Genomic DNA, 19,908 nt, shown 5'->3' with positions numbered 1-19,908 from the left:
GAAGACCGTGACATTGATGAAACTATTCAGCAGGATTCACCTTCCTCATTAGGACAGCAGGACTCTACAATGCTTGAAGCTGTGGAGGTGTATGCCTTTCCAGCAGAAGGCAGACCCAAAGATAATCTGGCAGAAATGTCTAGAGAGACTCCTGTTACTGAAAGCGAAGCTCATAAAGTGGGACAGATCCTAGATGAGAGACGACAGTGGTTGTCAGGGAAAGGGTCTGATGGTGTCACCAAGATGGAGCCCTCTGAAAGTATGTACCAAGTGGAAGTTGAAGCTAATGTAATTAGGGAGGGAGAAATCTCAGGTTCTCCACTCGACGCAACCAAGTTTCCCGATAGGTTAAAAAAGGACGTGGCAGATAGAAGTGTTTCCTTGCAACAGGAGACGGGGGGAATGGTGCAGGCCATGGAAACACAAGAGGCACCCAAAAAGAAACCTGCAACTCGCATGTCAGAGAAAAAAGTCAGTCGGGTTCCTCATTTAAAAGGTGTGTGTGTCATTTTCCTGCCCCACGCTTGTTTCTCCAGTGACTTGCTCGGGGCAAGGCTTCTAAAACCAGAACTGGCACCCCTTGAATCTTGCTGCTTGACAGTTGTCCATGGATGTTCCCTCTGAACAAATCCAGAGTGCTAATGCTGCTTTTCACCCTTAGTTTACTCCTGGCCTTTGATCCATTCGCATCACACTCACGCTTCAGTTGCATGTTCCCTTGCATGGACGCTGACATGCTCCCAGTTGTGCTTTTCTCCCTTTTCATTTCAGTGTCCTTGGATTTATCAAAGCTGCTATGTAGACTCTTCAATTTCATCCATCACTCTAAATATTTATAAAAGAGAAGAGGCATTTGACTGAAACTTTTCCTGGGCATTACTGAAGTAGCGTTAGCACAGAGCAGGCTATGGTTTCAGAGCTGTCACTAATAAAGCGTGCAGGGTCTCCCACTCGTATTGCTTTGTGTGTTCCCCGAGAGCCAGTCTTTCATGTCAGCTTTTCTAAAGGCGAGGGAGGAGGAGCACAGTGAGCGAAACTTTGTCCTCAGTTTCCAAGCCCAGTACGGTGTGCACCCCAGACAATTCCAAAGAGATGGCTGAATTTTTGATGTATTATAAGAGAGACCTATGTGAGGGGAAGCCTGGCTGTTAGATACCTAAGAATGTCCGCTGAGAAGCCTTGAGTCATTTTAACTGCTCATCTGATAGCACTGCGGTCAGGTAACTTTAACTTTAGATGTTCAAGTTCATACAACGGTGTTAGCTTAACTGGCCCGAGTAGGGGCCTAAAGTCATCCTGTTCCGGCACAAATGCCTTTGCTAGTACGCCAGGCGCATTTTGTCTATATTCTCCTCTCACTAAGACCCGCAATCCTAAGGACACCTTGGGAGGTTGCCTGTCCAATGGTGAAATGCGGGTTTTTCACTTAATGGTTTTAATAAGCAATCGGAATGGGATCTGTATGAAAATCAGTTTGCTAATTTACAAGCCTCCTTAGCATCCATGTTTTAGTGCACAGGTGTGAAAACACCAGGTGAATTCTTTGGGGCCACGCCAGCCGTAGACCTCCATAGAGTTCTGACACTCTTCTGCAGGAATCATTTGCCATTGGCACACAGGTTTGCTTGTCTGTACAGGTCCCGTGCCACTTTTGATGCCTACACACTGTCTTGGCACAACGAGCCCAGTCAGCGTGAATATTCAGCCCATAGTCTCTCCCTCACACGAGGCAGGAAATGGAGGATGGAGGCTCCCACCCTACCGACTGTACCGTGGGGATCAGCAGCTGCTGTTAATGCTGTTAAACTTAATATGTAATCAGAAAAGCTTCATTCACACCTCATGACATTAGCAGAGGTTGCCATCACTAGTGCCAGTAGTTTAATGGGTGGAAGCACACGGCCTTCCTCTCTTTGAAATGACGTTGACTGCGTTTTCAGAGGGTTCGGGTTACAATATGCTTAAAGACAGGTTTCAGAGTAGCAGCCGTGTTAGTCTGTATTCGCAAAAAGAAAAGGAGGACTTGTGGCACCTGGGAGACTAACAAATTTATTTGAGCGTACGCTTTCGTGAGCTACAGAAATACAGAATGCATCCGATGAAGTGAGCTGTAGCTCACGAAATCTTATGTTCAAATAAATTGGTTAGTCTCTAAGGTGCCACAAGTACTCCTTTTCAGTATGCTTAAGGTCGCCAGCTTCTGATTTAGTAGCAGGAACAGAAAAGGGTCTGGGTATTTCCCTTTTCAGCCAGAAATACCTGGAGTTCTTATCTCTAACGCACAGCACAGCCTTCATTGCACAAGGCACCTTTGCTGTTTTAGGAAAGGGAAAGGCATGAGGCAAGTTATGGAAGTGGATAGTGGGGGAGGTTCAAGGTGACTGCTAGAGCTGTTTATAAATGACCTTGTACATTTCATTATCAGCCAGAATAAATTCCCAAAGTTTAGAGAAGGTTTAAGAGCTGTTTTCCCTTTTAAATTAAGAAGAAATTTAGCTGCTGATGGAAAAAAGTGGGTTTAGTAGTTAGCATCCTAGAGTGTAGTTCACACGTTACTCTTTCTATACGTCTAATCTCTTTATTTGCAATACTGCAATGTCTGTTGTAGTTTGTAGGTTAAGGGGGGAAATAATAGTGTAATGGCCCAAGAAACCCTGCGTGTTCATTATGAATCTAATTTAAATGGCTTTCATTTGGCTGATAAAGCCTCAAGGGATATTACAGGTTCTGAAACAGAATCCTAAGGAGTAATATCTGCCAGTAAGACAGAAAGTAATACCTTGAGAGAGATGAAGAATACAAATGGATTTCAATAAAATTGCTTTTTGAAGTAATATATTGAAAAGTGATTTTGAAAAACAAGAAGCAGCAGTTCTGTGACTTAAGGTCTTCAGCACTTATCCTCCATAGGTGTGAGGCATTCATGAGTTTTAGTCTTCAGACGTGATGCTTAAAACCTTATCTGCATTTGTTTTTAAGAGCAAAGGGACAGGCTTAGGCCTGAGAATGGAGCTGTTCAGAAAGACACCATCGGAACAGTATGTCAATCTTCTTTTCAAGGATGGTCTGGTATAAAACTTGCAGCATGTTTTTGATGCTCCCAACAGTTACTCTAACGCATCATCTCCTATATTAAGGCTAATCTGTAACACAGCAAGAACACGCTTTAAAAAGAGGAAGTAATTTGATAAGGGCTGTTTTTTAATAGACTTAACTGAAATGAGAAGAAAAGAGAACATTAATGCATGTTATGATAATGCAGGCATTATAAGCTATTTGGTATTTATTTAGCATCCCCAAGAAGAGGAACATAACTGTCTGTCTTTTATTTGCATTTCATCAGCTCGTATTGACAGTAAAGACAAAGACGGAACTGATACTGAAGAGAAAAAGCCTAAGGTAAGATGACAAATGTATGAAATATGATGTAAGCCTTCTGTGTGTGCGCTTGACTCCATCTAGACCCACCTGCTTTTGACCTAAATCACACATTTGTTAGGAAACCTTGCCATTAATTTCCAGTTTTCTTTTCTTTTAGTGTGTGTTTGTTTTTCCCCCTCCTCCTCTTTGGAAGGTGCAGCCATTTTAAATCATGAACCTTGGAAGAATCGACTCATAACAAAATTGTGACTTTTTAAAAAAATTAACCTGCTGGGTTTTTTACTAATTCAAAGGAAACCCCAAGGTGCATGGCAGGAGTCCAAAGCGTGTAACTTTCCAAAAACTATTACTCTAAATAATTGGGTCCCAGTCCTGGAATCAGATCAATGCAGATGCGAGGGTAAGCCTTTGTGAAATACAGTTGCAGATTTGGGGCTTCAGCTGGCGAGCCAGCGGTTCTGAACTTACATAACTACCCGTTTTGGGAACAAAGAAAGAGCAAGGCTGGGAATTTGTTCTTAGCAACAGTTAAAAAATTGTCCATATCCAACAGAGTGTTGTGTTCTGAATTATACACACAGTTTAATACTGGGAAATTCCATAAGGCTGGAAGAGTGCTAATGTGCTGGTATTCAGAAAGTGCAAAATAGATGACCTGGGTAGGAGGCCAGTTAGCTGGAGAAGCTGATCCAGGATTAAATTAATGAAGAATTAAAGGATAGGAATGTAGCTAATGTCATTCAATGTGGTTTTATGGAAAATAGGTCTTGTCAAACAAACCTGACTTCACTCTTCGAGGAGATAACAAATTTGGCTGATAAAGGTAATTGCACAGATGTAATATACTTAGACATTTGTAAGGCATTTGACTTAATACCACATGACATTCTGATTAAAAAATTAGCACTCTAGAATATCAATAAAGCACAGTTTAAACGGATTACTGGCTAACTGGCAGATCTCAAAAAGTAGTGATCAGTGGGGAATCGTCATCAAATGGGGTTGCTCTTTCCCCAGGGATTGGTACTAGGCCTGATGCTATTCGGCATGTTCATCAAATGATCTGTAAGTAAATATAACATCACTGTGGAATAAAATTGGTAGGTCAGAGATTGGCAGAATTGGTAAGTCATGATGACACGGCAGTCATACAGTGTGATCTGATAGCTTGGGAAGCTGGGCCTATTTAAACAAAAAGTGTTTTAATACAGCCAAGTACAAAGTTATACATCTAGGAGCAAGGAATGCGGGCAATGTCTACCAAATTGAGGACTGTATCCTGGAAACCATGACTTAGGGCTTGTCTACACGACGCAGCTTTTAGCGACACACCCTTTTTGCTAAATGTCAGCGTGTGTAAATGCTCTTTGTCGGTACCTTGTCGGCACTTTTGCCAACAAAATACTTGCAGCCCCGTGAGCGGCCTTAGCTTTTGTCAGCAAGAGAGCGCTCCTGCCAACAAAACTGCGTTCAGGCTGCGACTTGCGTTGGTAAAACTTTTGTCTTTCGTGCAGGGGGGCTTTTTAAAGTACCCGTGAAAGACACAAGTTTTGTCCACAACTTCGCAGTGTAGACATACCGTTTGAAAAGGATTTTAGAAGTCATAGTGGACAAGCAACTCAACGTCAGTGCTCAGTACGATGCAGTAGCAAAAAAAAAAAAAAAAAAAGAAAAGCAAATGTGATCCTTGGATGGCTAAATGGGGGAGAAATGAGGAGCAGGGAGGTGATTTTGCCAGTTATACTATAGTGGTGAGACCGATGTCCCTTTGGGATTTGCCATCATGATGCAGATGATGAGACTAGAATATTACTCTATTTGGTGTCCACATTTTAAAAAAAGGATGTTGGAAAATTGGAGAGGATGCAAAACAGAGAGACGCAAATTATTTGAGCACTGGGGGAAATGCCTTACAGGGAGAGACTTAAAGAGCTCAGTCTGATACCTTGTTTGAGCTTATCACAAAGGAGATTGAGCGATGGCTTGGTTACAGCGTACAAGTACCACCATGGGGAGAAAATACGGGCTACTAAAGCGCTCTTCAATCTCGCAAAGAAAGGCACAACAAGAACCAATGGCTGGAAGCTGAAGCCAGGCAAACTAAATTGGAAATAGGGAATAAATTTTTAACAGTTGGGGGTGATTAAGCACTGGAACAAACTCCCCAGAGTAGGGTCGTGTCTTCAGATCAAGGAACAGGGAACAGTCTGCTGCCTGCTCCAAACTCTTCTGTGTTCTCTGAATCTTAAGAACTAGGGAGCCAGGTTCCCAGGACGACTTGTTCTCAGTGGGACCTGCTGGGTGCTGAGCGCGTTAGAAAATCTGACCCTGTTGTGGGCACTGGGCCCTTTTGGAAATTCTGGTCTTAGATTTACTAGCTTCTGCCAAATCAGCTTCTTTTTTTCAAATGTATCAAGAAATGTGACAGGGTGACTAATAAGCTTAAAGTGAGACTTCAGTCTGACAAGCCAGACGTTGTCGTCGTGATGGAGAACTCCTGATCGCAGGCACAAGTCTGTCACTTGTACCTTGGTGTATTGCACCTCTAACTCCTAGCCATTCATATTTGACTTTAACCATCATCCCTTTTCAGTTTTTGTTCGCATGCTGATCTGTTTTTAATTTTATTTTTATTTTGTTTACTTGTGTGAAGACATCCACACCTTCCTCTGCCAAACCCCTGAAAGGTAGATCCTCCATTACCCCCCAACGACCCTCCTCTGTTAGTACAACCCCTTTGAAAAACCCCTCCAGTCCTGCTGAGTCCTCAGTACCAGCTTCCACTCCTAAACGAGTCTCTTCTATCACATCCCGACCTGCCAGTACAGGAACAAAAGAAACCAAGCCAAAGGTAAGGAAATCGGTGAAAAAGAAACCAAAGCTACCTTTAAAAAACTATTAGTTGCCCATTCCTGACTGATTAATTCCTGCCAGTGCTGAGTTAGATCAGCCTGTCTCTCCACGCTGCAGTATGTTCTGTGTGTGTGTAATGTCTCCTGCCTACTTCAAGTTACTTAACGGAGGAGGTAAATTGGACCGAAAATTCTCCCAATCAAGACTGTGAATAGCTTCAGTCAGGAATGGCCAGTCAACCATTCTGCTCATTTATGGGGTGGCTGGAGCACCTGGTGTTTACAGTGTGTGTTAAAAAAAAACCCAAACTAAGTAGCGATGTTACCATGAAATCCTTTACTGTCCTTGGTTAGGGAGTGGCTTTTAGAGTAGTTCTTGTGGAAATTTTATAATTTGGTGGTGTTCAGAGCAGTCACATCTCTCATCTGCTCGGAGGCTCCCTTGGTTTGCATTCATTTTAATGCTGTTTTTTAAAACCTCTCCTCCTTGTGCAGAAGGGTTTTGTCTTGTATTTCAATGAGGCATTGAAGTCTTTCACATTGCAACAACATTGTGTTAGCATTTATGGGTGCATTGACATAGTCTTGTATATATCTCATATATATTGGAGTCAGATTTTCCATGCTACAAAATTATGCAGAACACACAATACACAGCCCTCTAACAGGGCTCTGGATCGTTCTGTGTCTATATAAAAAAATGACTCTTAGAGTTTCCATTCATATAACTTGTTAGAACCTGAAGGAAGGGGGAAAATAGAAATTTTATGTCTTGAATAACAGGATGAGCTTCAGGGCTAAAGAATTTGGAGCTGACCAGTTCTGATCTCCAGCATGCAGGCATGCATTGCTTCAGGGCTGATGTACATTTTTTAAAAATGAAAATGTCACATTCACAGTTGGAAATAATGCTCAGCGCACTGTCTCTCCCTGATAGAGAGAGAAACAAACAATAACATACTCCAGCTTTCTTCATTAAAAGCAAGAGCAGTGGTTTGAAATTGTTGAACTCTGACCAATAGCACTTCACCTTTCTTTTTCACACTTCCAGTGGAAGTTTTCATGCCCAGTCCTGCTCAGACAGGGAGTAAATGGTTTTGAACCCGATGTAGGAAGCTGCCTTGCAGGATGAAAGGGGTTAATCAACAATAAAGGAAATGGGGAAGGAGGAGATTTTATTCTGCTTTTGAATTTTTAAACACCAGTGACCAGCCTGAACAAGCCTTTATGTCTGAATTGGCCCAGCAGGGTTAATTTTTCATAAACCTTTTAGCCCCCTAAAAGGGCTGTTGAATGAACATAAATGACAGTTGATCAGAAATGGGAAAAGGAGGCTTTTGTTACTGGTGAGGCAAGAGTTTGAGGAACAGATGAAGGACATGGACTTACTTTTCGGCCAGACCTGCTAATTGGGAAGGGTAGCAAAGCATTTCATGGCACTGCATAACTGAAGTGAACAGCTTGCATGGGAAGGTGGCATGGCAGCCATGTGCTTCCCTTTCAGTGTAGGTGCTACCTCAGGGCTTCCAGTCACTGGGGCTGGTGCAGCTGGCACATCATCATGGGGCAGCATGCTAAGGGGTGGTGACTCATTTACAACTAAAACGGCTGTACATGTGGAGGTCATCCTGGAAGTTGCTCATCCTACCCTCCTCACTTTGCGGCAGAGTCCTGGGATGGTGGGGGCAGGAGCCGAGGAGCTCTTTGCAGGCTCTCTGCTATCTGAGTGAAGAGAGAGTAAAAATCTTGAGAATGTCCCTTCACTGGGCGGTTGGTTGTTTTTTGTTTTTTTTTTCTCGTGGGTCTGCAAACCACATGGTAAACATTTTGTCCCAATTCCGCCATCAGGGTCCGGAGATGAAAAGCGGAATGAAGATGGCTGCTCCCAGGTCTGCAGCACAGACTCAAAAAAGCCCAGCCAACGCTACCCGGATCCCGGCAAAAACGCCCACGACCCCCAAGACGCCTCCCAATGCTGGTAGGATGGAGTGTGTGCTGCATGCAGAAATCCGCAGTGGGCATTCAGCATGTTTCCGGGGAGGCAGGAATCTTCTCTTCCCAGAAAACTCGGGGATTGCCCCTCCCTAAAATCACTGACAGGGTCAGACTTGGTGTGCACATCTATTTTTGTGCATAGTGTGTCATGAAGCAGACTGTCTGCACTCAGCCCCCGTTTCTCTACTGCAGGAGCAAAATTCTCCTTCCTGAGCTACTCTGCAATGTCAGGAGTCCAGACACATGGGGAGATGTGAGATGCGGAAAGATGAGTGTTAGCTGTAACGTACTGTGCTTTTTCTTCATGGGTATGAGGGCGTGAATCGTGCAGCCCTGACGGAGCCTAAAAGTAATAGGTGATTTCCCTTGTCTGGGAAAAATGATCCATCTGAAACTACCCTATTGGGTGCTGCAGTGTCCAGCCAAGACTCCAGAAGAGCGGGAGAAGGAAGATGGGAAATCTGGCCTGTCGATCTGGCAGAGGGTTCAGAGTGAATTTTCTGTAGGGAGGTTCCATGTGGTGAGATCCCCCAGTATCTGGAATGCTGCTGGTGCGAGAGAACCTACGTTGCCTCTAGTGTACTGGGACATTGAGCAGTAGCAAAGTGGGGACGAATAAATCTTGTATTTCATCTAGCTCTTGAACAGTGTGGTGTCCCGTTCAGTGAGAAGAGGTTCCTTTTATACGGGTACAGTTAGGTAGGGTGGGTCTTCCTGTACTTTGGGTAATCCTGTAGACTAGCCCCTAGGGTTCATTCACTAGGGTTAGACAGATTAAGGAGCGTGGGTGTGGTAGCACTGATCTGTATAACATCCACCACCGGTTTGTGTGTGTTGAGCTGTGAATGGAACTTAGCTATGAATAGTTTTTGTGTAATAAGCCTGGTTGGATACTGGTCTGTCTGCTTCCTTCATATAATCGTCTTGGTTTAGGATGACAACTGCACCTCCTTTATCCTCTGGTTAGTCCCTCTGGGAGTATAATTCATTGGATGCTCTCTGCTCGGATTTGGAAGATTTAAGCTGCTCCGTTTTTTTTACTACCATCTAGTTTTTCTTTTTTATTGATTGATAGAGCTTTCAAAAGGCCAGTCATTCGTTCCTCCACAGGGGCTGTACTTGGGGATAGAGGCATCTTTGTACATCATTTTTATTTAGGATACATTCTCCTAACCGTATGGGAGATTAATTCAGTGCTCTTGATGCTTTCTGGGCATTCTGCTCCAGAGGTCACAAATTACCTGAAAAGTGGTGTGTCCTGCTGAATATTTCTTCTGTTTATCTAGGCATGGATAAAACCTTTGTTAAAGTTTGAAGCGTAATTGATTTTACTTAAGTTTCTTTAACTTTCTTTCAGCTGGCAGGAAGGAGCAGAGAAAGCCGCCTACCACAGCAGCAAAATCTGAGAAAGGTAAAATGTAAGGCTTTTTCCCCCCCTGTTCGATTTTGGAAACTATTCGAGCTGTTTTAAAAAATATTTTGCAATATCAGCTGTTTTAAATTAAAAAAATTTGCATCTGAATGTTTTTGTTTGTAACTTGTCAGGCACTGAGAGGTTAATTTCACAGCCCTGTGAAAAGCTAGTTTTTCATGATCTGTGTTCAGAAAACGAGCGTAATGTTGTGTGTTGGGAACATGCTCTTATTCACCGTTCAATTGAAATTGAAGAAATGCAGGTACCCAGCACTGTTCCACTCCTGTTGCATGGAGCAAGTCAATAAAAAGTTTTGTTCTCCCCCCTGCTCCCACACTGTTCCTGAGTGAGTGAGATTGAGAGAAAGAGAGTCTGTGTCCTGGTTAGTTCAAGAGGCAAATTAGGAGTCAGGTTACCTGGGTTTCATTCCATATAGATGTTGGTAGAACCATGGTGAATATTGCCTAAGAACGCTGGTTGGGTTTTGAGTGTGGGTCAGCTCGCATGTAAAGCTCCAAACAACCATTCTATAATTCCTGCCTCTGCTGTTCATGCTGGGTGGCCATGGGCAAGCTGCTCCCTGGCTCTGTGCCTCAGTTTCCCCATCTGTAAAATGGGGACAGTGCTGTCGACCTCCTTTGTAAAATGCTTTGAGATCTGCTGATGGAAAGGTGTACATAAGAGGAAGGCATTATTAGTAACTAAATGTTTGTAAAGTGCCGTGAAATCCTTAGATACAAATGCAGTTTTATGTAGCTTCTTTCCCAGCCTGTCTGATCCCCTGCGCTGTGCCTGTCCCCTGCTCCAGGACTCTCCTCTACAGAATTGTTACTCCCTTGCCTCGATTCACTGGTGTTTTTTTCTAGCTAGCGCTGCCCCCCCCCCCCCCCCCCCCAAATCAAGATACTTCCCATCCACAGTAGGGGGATGGTCAGTACCAATCGGAGCAACTTGTGAATGTTGACTCCGTGGGCATTCCGCATGTCGAATAGCAGGTGGGCGTTCTTGGAGCCGATTGATCAATTCAATAAACGTTGGTAGCACTTTACTAAGCAACCTGTGCCTCCACCCTGCAGTTACATGTGCGTCTGCGAATTGCAGGTGAACCAGCGAAGTCTGGAGACAGAAGTGGTTACAGCAGCCCTGGCTCACCCGGGACCCCCGGCAGCCGTTCCCGCACGCCCTCCCTGCCAACTCCCCCGAACAGGGAGCCCAAGAAGGTGGCAGTGGTTCGCACACCACCGAAATCCCCTGCTTCTGCCAAGAGCCGCCTGCAGACTTCTACCGCCCCCATGCCTGATCTGAAAAATGTCAGGTCCAAGATTGGTTCCACTGAAAACCTGAAGCACCAGCCAGGAGGTGGAAAGGTAAATCCTAAATCTGCTTTCCACGTGGATATCGGACAGATATTGCATGGAGTTTTGGCTTACAGTGGAGAGCTTTCTCTTGATTTATAATAGAAGAGCAGCTTGCAGCCTCTTACGTTGAAGCAGCAGCTGTGGATGACAGTAGCTTGCCTAAATTCCAGCCAGTATCTGGTTTAGAATCTCATAAAGGGAATTGGGTGGTTATGCTGAAATTGCTTGTCTGGCTTAGTGAGTCAAGGGAGGGGCGTGGGCTGCAGAGCCTGGGCTCCGGTCCAAGCTGCAGCCTCAAAGCGCTGTCTACACACCTTAGAGCACTAGCGTGAGCCCTAGTAGACAGGCTTGGAGGCTCCCTCCTGCGGGCTGGGTAGCTGTACCTTTAGACACTTTTTGCACTCAATATATCGATTTAAGCAATTTGTCCCTGGAGCACCCAGGTTATCATCTGATCTGGGAAGGGAACCTGCTCACAAGCTCGGAATCAAGTCTTACGTGACTTTCCCTCCAGTAGTGTGCATGAAAATAGTTTCCTACTATCTTTCTCATTCTGAAGGCTCTGCTGTACTTTCCTTTAGGGACCAGGGGAAGCTAAGATGCTATCGAGTAATGGGCAATAGCTGATTTTAAAACACATCCCGATCAGCTGTTTTGTGGTGTGCAGAAGGCTTGCGGGGGAAAGGAGAGAGGGCACGGCAGGCTCAGGGGAGGGGGCGGGAAGGGGTGCAGTGGCGGCAGGGCCTGTGGCAGAGCCAGGGGTTGAGCGGTGAGCACCCCCCGGCACATTGGAAAATTGGCACCTGTAGCTCCAGCCCCCGAGTCGGTGCCTATACAGGGAGCCACGTATTAACTTCTGGACAGCCGCATGTGGCTCCGGAGTCACAGGTTGGCCACCCCGAGCTAGAGGTTCCCTTGAGGTCTCTCCAGACTGTATTCTCAGTATCCCCTTCCACCATCACGCCAACCTCCCGCGTGACACATAAGCCTCCAACCCCATGGCCAAATTCTACCTTCAGCCTCTGCACCTTGCTTCCACCAACCTCAGTGGCAGCTGGGTGTGCATCAGAGGGCAGAGCTTAGACTTGTGTCTGGAGGGGTAAAACAGCTGACGATGGAACACTGAAGGGGAGCAGTGGGAGGGGGTGTGAACATAAATGTCCGAGCGAAGGAGTTGATGGAAGTACAAGTAATTAAAACAAAGATGATGAGCCTTCCCGGCTGCATGGCCCCTCTTATAGACTGAACTGTCTCCAGTTTAGAAGGGGAACCCCACAATGATGGGTGCTGTGTAGGTGTGTTGGGGGAAGGGCTGTATTAAGACTGGGCTGCCAATCAAACTAAAAATGGTTCTTTTAAATAACCTGTTGAAAACAAAAAAACAATCGTTGACCTGGAGATAGAATCATCTTTAGGAACCAGTCAGCAGAGGAGTTTGTCATCTTCTGAGGGGTCTTGGTTTCACTAGAATTCCAGGCTGCGTACCTCCCGTCTACTTAGATTTCTTCGCATTGCTCTCAGGCTGTTGGATTGGGGTCCTGACCCATCCTGGGCAGATGATTGAGGGACTAGACACCATTGTACATCTCATCAACGTAGGGCAGTCAAGAATCCCTTCTCCCCACTTCCGAGGGGTGAATGCACACCGGAGGGCACTGCTGGCCAAAACCAGACTTGCTCTGTGTCTAACCATCAGTAGGTCCAATGGCAAGAGTTTGCATTTCTCTGAAGGATGGAGCACTATGTACCTCACGTACTGTCCTCAGCGGCTGCTTGGGAACCATTTTGTGTGACTGTATAGGAGATTTGCCGAGTGACTGGGTAAATGTGTGACATCGGCATTTAGATATGACATTGGTATGTCACCTGAGTGGCTTTTGACAGTATTTTAGGTAGTATTTTTTTAAAGGAAGCATTCTTTGTTGTAGCTGGTGATTATCAATTAAATAGTTAAGTTCTACTTTTTTATTACAATGAATTAAGTGGCTTTAGGAGTCAGTGCTGGTTTGTCATGCCAGCTAGAATTGCAGTCCTCCTTGACAATACCATTGATACCAATGCAGAGTACTCAGAGCAGAGCTGGTGCGCCGTTCTGTAGACATTCCCCCGTTCTTCCAACTGTACAAGCTGCTTTCCAACCATCTGCATTAGGACACGCAATAAACTGGAACTGGCGGACTTCAAAATTGCAATAGTCCAGTGGTTTCAAAAGTGAAAAGTCAATTTATAGTAAATTGATTAAACTCTATGCTTGTTTTAATAAGCCATTTCCTCTTTGAAGTCAGTTATCTAACCCTCCACCATCATCCTAATGAGTAAACTTCTGTTTCCTTTTTTTACAGTAAGAATAAGAACAGCTGAACTTCAAGATAGTTTCTGCTATGTATGGGGGAAATGAGTGGTGGTCCTTTTGGGATCTTACTGCTATTAAGTATACTTGGCTTTTATGATATCCTTAGTAGGATAAACGTAGCTACAGTGTTAGGAACAAATTGAAGAAGTTTGAGCTTTTGAAAGGCAGTGTAATCTAGTGGATGGAGCCCAGGGCTGGGAGTCAGAAGTGGAAAAGGTGTTGAATGACTGCTAAATGTTCCAGGTATTTTCCTTCATCCCTTGATTTCAATGGAATGTTAATGGATAACAACAGCCCAGTGCACTTGGAGGAAAGGTAGACAGCAGAAGGTTAAGGAAAAACGAATGTAAAGGGAGAGACAGCAACACCTAATTGAATTGGCTGTGTCTGATGTGTGTTCGTTGGACTGTCTGTGCATGTGCACTTAATGACATGCTGTTGTTTTAAAAACCCATCCAAACTGATTTGTTTCCAGAATGACTAATCATGCTAAGGCTAAAAAAAAATTCCCATAGGAGACTTCATCAGCCCCCACTTTCTACATACCCATCATCAACCCTTTAAAAATGAAATGGAGAAAGGAGCTCTGGGACACAGCCTTAATGGTAGCAGCAATAACTGGCTACAGCAGGCCAGAAGCTTTGCTGAAGTGTGCATCTGCCGTGTGACCAAGGAACAGATAACGCAGTCCACCTGCATTTGTGTTGATTTGTAACTCTCGCCCAGGCAGTGGAGTTAGTGAAGTGGGGATTTCTTCTGCTCTTCGCATGGTTATGTTGCTAAACACTAGCTTTCTCATAAAGTAAACTTTGGGCTTGTCTGCACGCAAAGTCATACTGGCATGGTTAAAGCAGAACTCCTCCTCTAGTGTGGATGCAGTCACACTGGTATAAAGGTGCTTTTCGATTCCTAGATTTCAAAGCCAGACAATACCATTAGATCACCTAGTTTGACCTTCTTATGGGGAGGGGAATAAACCGTGGTGGTATAAGGTGCCTTTATCCCAGTATAACTGTGTCTACATCGGGGGCTGTACTGGTATAACCATAGCTGTAAGAACTCACATTCCAAATTAAAATGGTTATACTGGCACGAAATCTGTCTGTAGATAGGCCTCAGCTAGTGGCAGGCCAGGCCCTCTGAGCATAACCGCATGTAAGTCACCTGTCGATTTATAGTTTGTGTATGTGTGTATTTAGAAACAGTGTATAGCTGTAGATCTGAAATACAGAGTCAAAGAGGCAAATCCTTCAGCTTCATTTGTAACGGAGCTATTCTGGCCATTCTATCTAGAATTTAAGACTTTATAAAGTGCAAAGACTTTGGTCTCCATTCCTTTATAGCTCTTTCCGTCTCAGATGTTTGAATCCCTCTGAACCCATGTGTGGGGTCTGACCGTGTTCCATATTTCTGGTTTGTGCTCTTAGCTGGCTGTGTCTGCCCCTTCCATTCTCAGTCACGCAGCTCTGTGGGAAAGCGAGTCTACTATGCTGCAGCTCCCCCAATCTGGCGGGGTTTGGAGCAGGGTGGCTCGGGGGTTGCTTCAGGCCCATCTCTCCTCTAACCCCACCAGATTAGAGCTGGGGAATTTATGCAGAGCCAGCAGAGGTTTCATTTTCCTCACTTGGAATTCCAGAGCACTTTCCGACCCCCTCATTGCTTGGCATGTTTCCCTCTGAATGTGCTGGAGGAAACGTGGACAGCTGGGGTTTTTGCATGTTTTTCTAGCTTGTAAACTGGGGCTACCTATGCTGGAGACAAGCAATTGTATCTGAGCTCTAACCAGGCGCTGCTCACCTCTGCTGGCCTCTGTAGAACCAGTACCTTGAGCAGACAAAGCAGCATCGAACCAGCCCATTGGCACTGCTCTCTATACTGGGTGGTGCTCTGCCATTTGCGTTGTTTAACACAGAGTTGATCTCTGGATGATGGTGGTGTTACTCATGCTCTTTTCTGGCTGTCGAAGGTGCAGATAATGAATAAGAAGCTGGATCTTAGCAACGTTCAATCCAAGTGTGGCTCAAAGGATAATATCAAACACAGCCCGGGAGGAGGCAGTGTGAGTATTTTCACACTTTCACGCACGATAACAGAACTTATTAATAGTGGCGTGATTTTGTACACTAAACCTCCAATGCTATCTTCAGCGACCGCGCGTTCGGATAGCTATTGGTGATGCCCAATAAATTAACCCATTAACACGGAAGGCCTGGTTAGATAAACTCTGCCGAGTCTGGTACATGCATCGCATGAACAGATTTAATTGAAAATCCTTCAAGAAGAAACGGTGTTCCATAAGAAAATCTCCTGTTAATCCAGAGGTTTCTAGCTATCTGGAAGTATAATTCTGCCTTATTGTCTGCAGAATGGAATCACTGAGTGTAAGAGGCAGATACTAATGCTCTCTGTGTGCCCGTCTTTGCTATGGATGGGTAGTTTAGGAAGTGCAGGCAAACTGAGGTCCCCTAGTTCTGTAAAGTGCCATCTACAATTGCAACACCATATAAAACGTGAAAGACCCAGTCACTGCCTGAGAGCTACATTCAAACTCAGGCAGAGGATGATATATGGGTGCCATGGTCCTTTTAAAGATCATGCATCTACTTGTTAGTGACAGGTTTCAGAGTAGCAGCCATGTTAGTCTGTATCCGCAAAAAGAAAAGGAGGACTAGCAAGTCTCTAAGGTGCCACAAGTCCTCCTTTTCTTTTTGTTAATGACAGTGTCTCCAGCACGCTTTAGGCAGTGGCCTGAGAGGACTGATCAGAGTATTGCTGGACTCGCTGATATGGACTTGGGGATTCTCCAATTTAAACTGTTAGCTTAAATGGGGGCACCCATATAGTGACACTGCAGCTTGGTAGGGGCCCACTAAGAGTTACAGTGGAGTCGCATCATACGCGCATTTAACTTACGCGAATTCAACTATACGTGCTTGGCAAAAAATAAGGAACCATAACAATAACTCACGGCGGTGGAGTACTGTACAGGAGTTGACGGGAGAGCGCTCGGGGGTCGATTTATCACGTCTAGACTAGAAGCGATAAATCGACCCCCTGCTGGATCGATCGCTGCCCGCTGATCGGGTGAGCATCTCGCCACACTGAATGTGATTTTTAGTGTTTAAAGATACATATTTTTTGTACAACATGGCCCCTAAACGCCAGCCAACTACTTCATCTGGTGCTCAGCCGAAGAAACAGCGATCTGTTCCAACACTGGAGGAAAAACTGGCTGTGTTGGACTTATTGAGAGACGGTATGTCTCCAGTATGGCATGTAAATATGGCCGCAACAAATCAAGCATCCGTGCTATCAAGATTCGAGAGAGAGAAATTCGTCAAGCTGTGGCATCAAATGCTCCAATTACTGCTCAGGTGACGAGCCAGGTGCGTGATAAGTCTTTTTAGTGAAGACTGAAAAGGCATTAAACTTATGGCTGGAAGACATGAACCGTAAACGTGTGCCTGTCGATGGCAACACATTGCGAGGAAAGGCTCTTAGCCTCTGCGCGCTGTTCAGACCTCCCGCCGAAGAGGGACAGCCTTCTGAGGAGAAGGAATTCAAAGCCAGCCAAGGTTGGCTGAACAGTTTTAGGAACCGCTTCGACCTCAAAAACGTGCAGACTACTGTTGAAGCTGCATCCGCCAATGAAGAGGCAGCAAAAGCCTCCCCCGAACAATTAAAGAAAATCCTAGAAGCAAAGGGCTCTCTTCCGGAACCAGTTTTTAATGCTGACGAGACTGGGCTCTTTTGGAAAAAAACGCCTAACTGCACTTACACTTCGAAATCAGAAAGACAAGCCCTGGCTCCAAAGCAGCTAAAGTCCGTGTGACTGTGTTGTTTTGTGGCAATGCGGCTGGGCATTCAATAAAGCCGGGCTTGCTCTGCAAGGCTGCAAATCCCCGTGCCCGAAAAGGCAAGAACAAAAATCTCCTGTGTGTGTTCTGGCAATCAAATAAAAAGGCTTCGGTGATGGCAGCATTCTTTCTGGATTGTTTCCACAAGTGATTCATTCCGGAGGTCAAGCAGTACCTCCAAGAGAAAGGACTTGGCTTTAAAGTTTTGCTGATCGTAGACAATGCTCCTCGCCACCCTGCGGCACTCCGGTTTGCAAGGAACGACGTTGACGTCATCTTTCTCCCTTTTTTATTCTTTCGTTCTTCCATCTCTCTCTCTTTTTGACTACTCGCGATTTCCGCCTTACGCGCTGACTTTAGAACCTAACCCCCGCGTAAGATGCCACTCCACTGTATATACAGTTTGCAAATACACGCCCAGCCCAAAAATTTTACCTGTACTCATATGGTCCAGGAAAGAGGAACAAAAACTGTATGTTGAGTGAGTTCACTAGCCGTTAAATCTGTAGGTGATCAGCTGTGTCCTCACACAGCAGTTGGAGTCAGGCTGCCTGTGTGATGAGTTATATGGCTCTGTGAGCCATGCTTTGGGCACTATTGTCCGTAAATATTATGAAATCTGTATAGTACACGGTTAAAAGCACACAAATAACTAGATTTCACGGGGGGGAGACCAGATTTCACAGTTCGTGACGCGTTTTTCGTGAATTTGGTAGGACCCTACTTATACTTATCAGCAGCTTCAGCTTTTCACACCAATTGACTTCCTTTTGTTTTCTCCTCTCTGTGGTTCCCCTCCCTCCCCCAGAGGCTGGGCTGGCAGAAGGGCCTGTCCTTTCAGCGTTTGAAAATAAGCAGTCAGTGCAACCACAATGTCAGATATTGATGTTACACGTTTATTTAGCGACCGGAAGAACTGGCTCATCAGAAGTCGTTGGCTTCCTTGAAGCAAATTTCCTGCCAACTTTGGAGAAAAAGGGATGGGGGTTGTGCTTTCTCCGCATAGGGCCCCCCCCGCCCCCTCTGATTTTTGCCCGGGATACATGGTGCTGCTGTGTGTACTTTGTGAGAGGCCAGCAGTCTGTGCTCTTGACACTGGTTCACTCTAATATGGGCAAGTGAATTCATCTTTCTTGCCACTCAGAACTCCGTTAGTTAATGGGAAATGAGCTGTTGGTATAGCAACGTTCATCTTTTTGTAAGCGTTGGGCACCGCCACTCTAGGGTCTCATCTGATAATCCAGTGTGACCTTTTTCTTCTCCCCCAGGGAGGTGCATTAGGTGAGGGGTGGTCTGAGCATGGCAGTGGGAGCCAGGAACTCCTGAGGTCTAATCTGGGCTCTGGCATGGATCCCCTCTGGCAGCTTGCTTTGTGCCTCTGTATCCTCCTCTCTGAAATAGGGTTGCCTTTTCTCTGCCTCCAGGAGGATTGTGAGGGTTAGTTGATTGATGTCTGTAAAAGGGTTGGGAGAAGGGCAGAGAATTTCTATTTATTATTTGTAAACGCCTTTGAAGATGGAAGGCGCTGTAGGCGCGAGAGCTCAACTATGCTTGATTCAAGCTTGTATTCTTTTATTGGTGCCTACTTAATTTAAATGAAAGGTGCTGAAGATTTCTTGGGATGTGTGAGGGAGTTGCGGATACAGAGAGCAGCTGCCGGCCATGTGTGCTGCTGAGGTTCTTTGAGTCATCTTTTTCTGGCCTCTTGTGTCGATTACAAGAGCCATTTCCCTGTGTCTTTCTCCATTCCCAGCTCTCTCCTCTGTGACGCCAAACCCTAGGATTCTCTTTCTCCAGTTTTACTCTCCTTTGCATGTAGAATGTGCGCTCTGGTATCTACATGCAAGAACTGCATTAAAATAAAGGAAGGCTTGTTATCACTATGGTATTACCATCAGATATTTGGCTTTTGAAGTAACTCTGAGGGATATGGGGACGTTTTCCCTTCTGTTTTCTGCTCATGATGTCACTAGGGTGTGTGTGTGTTGTTTGTTCATATATATGTAACCCTGGCATGCCTGGGTCTCCCAGGACTTTCTAGAATATGATCTGTCATCAGATTGTTCAGTATGTTCTTTCTTACAACTACGAACCCAGATTTACTTTAACTGTCCCTGTTGTGTGTATTGCAAAACCTGTGTCTTGTTTAACCAGTTTAAATGTTTCCAAAGGCTGTTACCCACAAAAAAAATTCCAGGCGCTCAGTGTCATGTGATGAGAAATCTTTGAACTTGCTGGTTTAAATGGCACCATTTAAATGAAATGAGATGTACACATTCAGACATGCTAAAAAATTTAAATGCATTGTAAGTAATACTGTATAATGTGGTTTTGTGTATTATCGCTTTGCGACTCGTGTAATTCCATTACAACATTTTTCAGAAACACATGTTTCAGTCACTTATTCTACACACATTGATCATTTCTGTTCTTTCAGTTTTTGTGGACATAAACTTTAAGTTTTACTTCAGAAAAGGTATTTATTTTTTTTACATTTCTCTTTAGTATATCTTTTTTTGGATGATCTGAATATGAAACTTAATTAAACATTCCACTTTTTTCTCTCACTTAAGCACTTTAAACTGCCTTTGCTTCCCCCCCTTGGAGAACGGATGATAACCTTGTGCATGCTGACATGTTGATTTTAGATTGGCCGCTACACATGCGCTTTAATGATTTCACAGTTTCTGGTGGCAAG

At 44.8% G+C, this 19,908-nt stretch overlaps 1 protein-coding gene across 18 annotated transcripts in view; it reads left to right on the top strand.

Moving 5' to 3' along the window:
• MAPT (microtubule associated protein tau) overlaps nucleotides 1–19,908 on the top strand; it is a 116,258-nt gene that overhangs the window by 82,061 nt on the left and 14,289 nt on the right. For 11 of the 18 annotated variants that reach the window (XM_074940581.1, XM_074940577.1, XM_074940588.1 and 8 more), the window contains 6 exons: nucleotides 3,344–3,399; nucleotides 6,035–6,232; nucleotides 8,082–8,211; nucleotides 9,586–9,639; nucleotides 10,744–11,009; nucleotides 15,320–15,412. In XM_074940581.1, the coding sequence (XP_074796682.1) occupies nucleotides 3,344–3,399; nucleotides 6,035–6,232; nucleotides 8,082–8,211; nucleotides 9,586–9,639; nucleotides 10,744–11,009; nucleotides 15,320–15,412 (797 nt within the window). The remainder of the gene's footprint in view (nucleotides 1–3,343; nucleotides 3,400–6,034; nucleotides 6,233–8,081; nucleotides 8,212–9,585; nucleotides 9,640–10,743; nucleotides 11,010–15,319; nucleotides 15,413–19,908) is intronic. The other 7 variants (XM_074940591.1, XM_074940589.1, XM_074940587.1 and 4 more) reach the window with 3 other exon arrangements.

The sequence above is a fragment of the Natator depressus genome, chromosome 27, assembly GCF_965152275.1.
Source record: "Natator depressus isolate rNatDep1 chromosome 27, rNatDep2.hap1, whole genome shotgun sequence".
Classification (NCBI taxonomy): Eukaryota; Metazoa; Chordata; order Testudines; family Cheloniidae; genus Natator; species Natator depressus.
This window is presented reverse-complemented; position numbering and strand designations above follow the sequence as displayed.